The sequence below is a fragment of the Bidens hawaiensis genome, unplaced genomic scaffold, assembly GCF_021521415.1.
Source record: "Bidens hawaiensis isolate Kalapana, Puna unplaced genomic scaffold, B.hawaiensis_p1.1 tig00002866_1, whole genome shotgun sequence".
Classification (NCBI taxonomy): domain Eukaryota; kingdom Viridiplantae; phylum Streptophyta; class Magnoliopsida; order Asterales; family Asteraceae; genus Bidens; species Bidens hawaiensis.
Genome location: NW_027491154.1, coordinates 1,886,717 through 1,894,580, shown reverse-complemented (window position 1 = coordinate 1,894,580; position 7,864 = coordinate 1,886,717). Strand labels below are relative to the sequence as shown.

Below are 7,864 nucleotides of genomic sequence, written 5' to 3'. Positions count from 1 at the left end.
AGCAGGGCTTCATACTCAGCCTCATTGTTGGTGCTCTTGAAGTCCAACCTGATGGCATAAGTATAATCATGATTTTCTGGATCCACCAGTTTGAGACCTGCGCCGGATCCTTCGTTGTTTGAAGCTCCGTCAGTGAACAATCTCCAAACATTTTCTTCATCATCGGCTCGCGGAGGGTCTACCTCGCGCTGAGCCTCTTCAACTCTTCCTTCGGGGATTTCTGCGATGAAATCAGCTAAAACTTGCCCCTTTATTGCTGGACGGGGCTTATAGGCGATCGTGTGTTCACCTAATTCCAGGGCCCATTTTGTCAGCCTTCCCGAGAGCGCAGGGCGCCGCAAGACTTGCTGGATGTTGTAACCAGTCAGAACTTCAATGGGATGACCATTGAAATATCTGTGAAGCTTGCGCGACGCGTGTGTTAGTGACAAAACTAACTTTTCCATGATGGAGTAGCGCGTCTCAGGATCTGTCAGCACCCGACTCACATAGTATATTGGCGTTTGGATTCCCTTGCGATCCACCAACAACAATACCGCGCCGATGGCGCGCTCTCCTGCTGATAGGTACAATGTCAAAGTTTCACCAGGAAGTGGAGCTGTGAGCGCGGGCAGATTTATCAAACATTCCTTAATCTCGCTGAAAGCTTGCTCGGCCTCAGGAGTCCATTTGAACTGGCTTTTCTTTAAGCAGTTTCTCAATGTATTGACAAATGGGGTAGATTTGCTTGCATGGTTCGCTAGGAACCTGTTGATTGATACCAATCTACCATTCAGCTTCTGAACTTCTTTCATGGTGGATGGCGAGGGCATGTCAAGGATGGCCTCCACCTTTTCTGGGTTCACCTTGAAACCATCCTTGGTGACCATTACACCTAGAAATTTTCCCTCTTGTACGCCGAAAGTACATTTGGTCGGATTGAGCTTCATGTTAACTTCCTTTAGGCGCCCAAGGGTTTCCTCGATGTCTTTGAGCATTTGTTTTTCCTCCCTGCTTTTGATCACCAAATCATCCACATAGACTTCTAGGTTTCTTCCAATTTGCTCGCTGAAAACGGCATCCATAAGTCTTTGGTAGGTGGCGCCCGCATTCTTCAAACCAAAGGGCATTTTTGTGTAACAAAAAACACCCTTGTCGGTTCTGAAGGCGGTCTTGTCCTCATCTTGTGGTGCCATTTGAATCTGGTGATAGCCTTTGTAGGCATCCAGAAAACATTTGAGCTTGAATGGCGCCACGGAGTCCACCTTTGCGTCGATGTCAATGCACATCCTCCATGACCCGTTACTTTTCTTTACCATCACAGGATTGGCTACCCATGTCTGGTATCGTATCGGGCGGATGATGTTTGCGCGCAGTAGATCCTCAACCTGCTCATTCATGGCCCTCGCTTTCTCATCCCCCATGACTCTCTTCTTTTGAGCAATTGGCACTATAGACTTGAACGTGTTGAGAGAATGTTGTGCCAGGTCTCGCGGAACCCCAGTCATATCAGAGTGTTGCCACGCGAAGACCGACATATGTGCTGTGAGCAATCTTTTCATTCTCAACCTCGTGTCGTCTGATATCGTTGCGCCAATTGTGATTTTCTGTTCCGGGAATTTTGGGTTGAGAATCCATTCCTCTGGCGCGTTGTCTGCCATTGGAAGTTTCATTCTCCCCTCCCGCGGAGTACTTGTCACTGCACACAAATGATCCCGGTATACAAAAGTTACACCTGTTGGTGTTGGGAACCCCAACGCGCCGTGCGCTGGCGACGGTATGGCGTTAAATTGGGCAATCGTTCCTCTACCCAAGATCATATTGTGGCAAGAAGTGGTGGGCAGGACCAAGAAGTTGACAACTCCGGCTCGCTTGTGTTTCTCATCCCCCATAGTTAGCTCAAATTGTATTTGACCTAGGGGATGAATGATTTCATTTGAAACACCAGAGATTGGTGCATTCACAATTTCAAGCCTTGCTTGGTCTGCCGGATCCAGTTTTCTGAAACATTGCTCATACATGATGTCTGATTCGCTGCCAGTGTCCACCAGGACTTTTGACACTTTGTAATGAGCAATGTGTGTAGTGATAACAAGAGGACTGCTGATAGAAGGGCCTCCCCTGATTCTTGGGAAAATTACTTGTTGCTCGCGCCAATCTCCTTGGATTTGCGCGCTTCTCTTTCTTGATGTTTGCCCTTGCCTTCCTCCCTCGGCTACACAGATTCTTTTGTACTTTTTGCTGGCAGAGGCTCCTTCTGGTTGTTCACTTTCTGGTCTTTGGTTTTTTACCAGGTGAGCCAGCTTGCCTGATTTCACATCTTTTTCAATTGCATCCTTCAAGTGATGGCATGCATCAGTGTTGTGTCCTGTGGACTTGTGAAACTCACAGTACTTGCCACTGTTTGATGGTCCCTTGTAGTGTAGTGGCTTGGGGGTTTTGAACTGGACATTCTCAGTGCTCAACACTTGTGAAGGTGTTTTAGTGAGGGGAGTCCATATTCTTGGCAGAGGTCTGCTAGGATCTCTGCCGCCTTCCCTCTTGTCACCCTCCCCGCGATTACGAACGTCTTTTTGGGGCTGGGATGAGCTTGGTTGCGCCTGCTTTTCTGCGGAAGAAAAACTGGTTGATTGCAACCTGGACCATACAGTGTTCTGTTTGCCCCTTCTTTCGTTGCCGCGAGGGGCCTCTGCTTGATGCCCTCTTTCTCTCGCTCTATCTTGGGCAATCTGTTTTTCATTTCTCGCGAAGACTCGCGATGCTTCCATTAGCTTGGCCCAAGTGGTGGGCATGCCATCTCTGCTCACGAGAGCTCGGCGGAGTTGATCACTGCGCGCGCCTTGTATAAAGGCCACGCGCAATAGTTGCTCGGTGATACCTCCGATTGCCAGAGACTCCTGATTGAAACGAGTGATGTAGTCTTCAATCGTTTCATCATTCCTGCGCACGTAGTGCATGATGTCATCAGGGTCGGGCGTGTGTCTGCGCTGTTGCACGAAGTGAGCTTGGAACTTTTCCAATAGTTCCTCGAACCCATCGATTTGCCCAGTAGGCAAGCTCTCGAACCAGACACGAGCCGCGCCCGTGAGGCAGTGAGCAAACATGTGACACCATGTTGGCATCGTCCAGCTTTCTAGGTTTCCAGTGTTGTAAAAACCTTGTAAGAAATCGTCTGGATCTGTTGTGCCGTCATATTTGCCCAAACCACTTGGCATCTTGGTCTTGTGCTGGATAGGGGCCTTCGCGATGCGCTCAGTGAATTTTGAATGTTTCACCAAGATGGCTGGCCTGTACGGTGTGGTTACGTCCACTTGCCCTCTCACTGGTGGGCTGTACGGTGCGTGCAGATCCAGATCGGCTCTGGCTCCAGGCGCCATGTTCATTTGCGCGCGGGGCTGTGAGCCTCCTGCATGAGTATCTCGCGTCCTCCTGACGCTGTGCACTTCTTCATCACTAAACTCAGCGTGTTCAGTGTGAACAGAGTGACCCTCTTCCGGCGCGCGCGCCCTTTTCGTTCCTTGAATGGCTTGCTTGTCAAACGCTAGCCTTTGTGTTAAGTCGGCTAACTTTTTCTGTTTGACCATCTCATTGTACTTGTCCATTAGACGCCGTTGCTCGTTTATGAGCCATTCTTTAAAGTCATTTGTTTCATCTTCTGGACCCATTGGTCCTTTTTGTTTCGCGCCGGCAAGATTTTGTAACGTGAGATCGTCTGGAGGAGTTTCAGTCTGGCCGTGAGGAGTTGTGATGAAGGGACGGTTACTGGTGGTGCGCGTAGAATCACGCGGCCCCCTCAGAAACTGCTGTCCCTCATTAACATCCTCACGTTCAATATCCTCCAGAACTTGATCGACGTTACGAGCACCAGAAACCATGGTGAAAATTTGTTTTTTTATAGATCTGATGAGATCTTGTTGCCGTTGTAACAGTGGATGGCGCCAATGAAGAAACGTGGATCGACTCACTGGTAGACGATCTACTTTCCTCGGGTGTGATTATGCTCTTTCACCGATGGATCTCTGGGATCTGGGTTCTTCCACCTACAAAATGAACAGCACCGTCAACTTACCCCTCAGAAAGGGACAGAGGGGTCCTCTTTGGGGTAATCCTCCGGTGTGAGAATAAGTGTTTGTAGGAGAAGATAATAATATGAGAGTAAGGAAATCTGGAGAGTATTGCTTAATATAGCTGAATACTGTGTGATTGAGTGTGTTACTGGATGATTGAGTGTCTTCCTTGTGGAGTTTGATGTGGTATTTATAGTGCTAGGGTTTCCACTGATTGGGCTCAGCCTTGTTGGCCTCCTCCAATTGATTTGCGCCACGTGTCCTTGGGGACACCTAGTGCTTTTTCATTGGTTATAATCACGTGGTAGCACATGGGTTTTGCTGAGTTGTCCACCTTTCATTGGCAGCTGTCAACATCAGCATATTCTTATTCCTTAAAAAGATACCTTCTGGAAGGTTGTCTGACGTGCACAATCAAGGTTGCCCTAATCCTGATTTGGATAAGGACGAGGTTGATTATGTGCATGTGTGATACGCGCCTATCCTGAGGATGCGCGAGGTCTTCTCTTTATTCTCACGCGCAGATGTTTCATGCGCAGATGTGATATGCGCCACGCGCGGATGCGCCACGCGCAGATGTGATATGCGTGAGCATATGTGATGCGTGAGCATATGTGATGTGCGTGAGCATGTGATGCATGAGCATATGTTATATGCGCCATGCGCATAGGTTTTGGCTTTGTGCCTTCATAATGTCTTGTTTTCAAGACTCTTGTGGGTTGACCCGTCTCGCTCGGTGTTGAGGCGGGTACATACCTCTTCAGCGGCCAGAGAAGTGGTGGCAGTGGTGGTGATGTCTGGAAGTGGTGGTTGTGAAGGGAGGTTGGAGGGTGGAGGTTATAAAAATTAAAAAAGGAAAAAAAAAATAATTTCCAAGTAGGCATGACACCTCATCGGACTTAATTAAAAATACATATAAAGAAGACCACGTCAGCGTCTCCACTAACGGCATTAGCCTTCAGTTGATGCAGGAGTGATAAAAACAAATATGATGAAAGTTGGGAGTGGTGGGAGACAAAGTGAAAGTTGGGAGTGTTATCTATCAACGAGCGAAAGTTGAGAGTATTAAAAACCAATATCCCTATTAAATTTGATACATAATGTTTACAAAATCCCCTGGTCACGTTTGCCCGAATAAAATTATTAGATACACACAACTCACAAGCTACAATAATAATTTACAACCTGATTGTTCGTTCGTTATGTGCACATAAACATAATAATTTATTCCGCATCACTCACACCACCACCCTACCCGTTATAAATCTGGTTGTAGACGTCCTGAGAAAGTTGACATTTTCCATGTATATCGGTCCATTTTTATGTAGAATCATTTTTTCGATATTCATCCCCTTTGGCATTAGTTTGAAAAAAAGTTCCCGAACGCACGGTCTTAATCATCACTCAGACTCATCGCTATGAGCGCGATGGAGGGGTCTTTTTGGGTGCCGAGGGCGCTGAACACCGCCAAGAGCGCGGGTGGGGGGCAACTTCCGAACGATGGGCGTGGTGGAGGAGAAAAGGAGGTGGACACAGCGGGGCATTATAGGTTGGGGTTTCGATGCCCCTGATGCTCACGTGGTGCTGTGGAGTGACATCGATACCTCTCATCATATAAACCAGTCTTAGAGCATTCTTAGCTCATTCTCCTCATATCTTTGTAATAATAATTATATTAATAATCACTTATTTTCTCTCTCGTTCTAAATTAAATAATAGTTAATACATTTTATATTGTATTTTTTCTCTCTTTTCCTTACAATCACTTAAAAGATATTAAAAAATTATACGGTTTGAACAAGGCAAATCCAAATTTAACCTTTTTACATAATATTTTTCTATTCTCTACTTAAAACCACTCATAAATCACAACCGTATCATATAATTTACAAAACTCGGTCACATGCTTACGAGAAACGGGCTTGTTTGGGAAACGGGTGGGTCCACATTTGAGATCTTTTGCAACAATATCTTTCTCTGGCTCAATATTAGGGCTTGAAACTCATACATACTCCGTTCCGTTATCAAATTCCATCAATCTCTCTAAAACCACTATCTATTTCATGTCGGTAAGCATCAAATCTCCTAATACTGATTGCTATCAACAGATCGATCGATCGATCGATTGTATGCTTGTTTGTGTTCATTTCGACTGTTTTTACTCGTTTGTGTTGATCGTGTATTTGTAGTGTAATTGTCAACTGATTAATTTAGGTATTAGTTAATAGTTATTGATCATTCAAATTAATTCCTAATTTGGAATCATGACCTCTAATTTTGTTGTATTCAGTTACTCCTTTTTCTCTCTTTCATCATTACAATTGAAATGATTTTGAGGAGGAAATTGTGTGTTAATTTGGTACTTCTGGGACCTGCCTACAACAACTATGACCTAAATTATATGAATTTATTGATTGTGCTTCCTTTGAAACACACAGGTTGCCCCTATTACGCCCCACCGACACCCACACACAACGTACTAGGCTTTCATACAATCGGTCACCGTGTCTGTATTTTGTCTCAGTAAGTATATATGACATGAGCATGTGTGTGTGTGTGTGTATGTTTATTAAGTGTATAACATAACATCTACTGTTAAGTGTTAACGTAATCATATTGTTATCTGTGCTATACGTGTATCAGTATGTGCTGAACTGCTGATCTTTGTTTTTAAGTTTAGTTTGTATGTGTTTATACATAGGAGGAGAAGGGTAGGCCATTGCCGAAATTTGGGGATTGGGATGTGAATGATCCTGCTTCAGCTGAGGGTTTCACTGTGATCTTTAATAAGGCCCGGGATGAGAAGAAGACAGGTGGCACACCAGACTCGCCGTCAAATGTGAACCCTGGTGTTAAGCATGCTGCTGCGCCTGTAAAGAAGCCTCCAGCTGTAAGTGGCTGGCCCCTTTGGTTTTCTTGTTATAGCTGGATTTTGTTTTTTTCATTAAAATTTAGTCATCAAGCATTATGATTGTGTGCCAAGAGTTATCTGTCCTGATGGATGGACTAGTTTAATGACTTAATAAAGCCTTTTTATTAGTTTTTTTAGTGCAAAATTTGTTTTTTAGCAAATTTTCATACTCTATGTACAACATGACTTTATGATTAATAGGTATTCCGAAACTATACGCAAATTACAGTTTTAGTATATTAAAAGTGACTTGAATTAAAAACTTATTATTGCGATTGACACACGGTTTTGATCATCTTTGTTGACCCTTATGATATGCAGAAGGGATGGTTTTGCTGCATGCAAGCACCTTCTGCGGAATCCTGACGTGGCGGACAGGTGTACTGGCACAATGAAACCGAGACCGAGTGTTGCTTTGATTATGTGTGTTATAGAGTGAGTCTTGTTTATGGGGGGAGGGGAAAAAGAAGAGTATGAAATGTGTCTATATTACAGATTTTGAGCTCCTTGCTGCTTGTGTTTGTGTGTTATCTATGTTATGCAAAGGTCATGTGTAGTTTTGACCTTGGTTTTACTTTCGGAAACTTTAATATTAAACCGAAATTGTTATGGTTATGGATGATGATTGTTTGGCAGCGATAAGTCTGTCATATAAATTTGGACTCGTTTGAGTAAAATGGAATGTCTTGTAATATAATGAAAAAGTTGTAAACGTCGAACAAAATTATTACATGCTTTTACTAAATGGCTTGGCGTGATTTTTGCAACCGTGCTCATATATAAGTTGTCACGAATTGAATCCTTGGCACTTGTATGTTATTAACACCAGTTTATACCTTGCAATGAGTTTGGATGGACAACACGACACTGTTTTATCCTTGTCAGTGTCAGTCACACAGATGAACGG

At 44.4% G+C, this 7,864-nt stretch overlaps 1 protein-coding gene across 1 annotated transcript; it reads left to right on the top strand.

The window, feature by feature from the left end:
- The first annotated feature begins 6,094 nt into the window (after positions 1–6,094).
- Positions 6,095–7,575, top strand: LOC143621471 (protein NOI4-like). Its single transcript, XM_077092887.1, has 3 exons — positions 6,095–6,115; positions 6,748–6,936; positions 7,279–7,575. Exons 1-3 carry the CDS (start codon positions 6,110–6,112, stop codon positions 7,321–7,323), a joined length of 240 nt encoding a protein of 79 aa, XP_076949002.1. The 5' UTR covers positions 6,095–6,109; the 3' UTR covers positions 7,324–7,575.
- Positions 7,576–7,864: the final 289 nt, after the last annotated feature.

Coding starts and splice junctions, on each gene's coding strand:
- LOC143621471 (XM_077092887.1), top strand. Junction 6,937..7,278: donor CTGTAAAGAAGCCTCCAGCT/GTAAGTGGCTGG, acceptor TATGATATGCAG/AAGGGATGGTTTTGCTGCAT.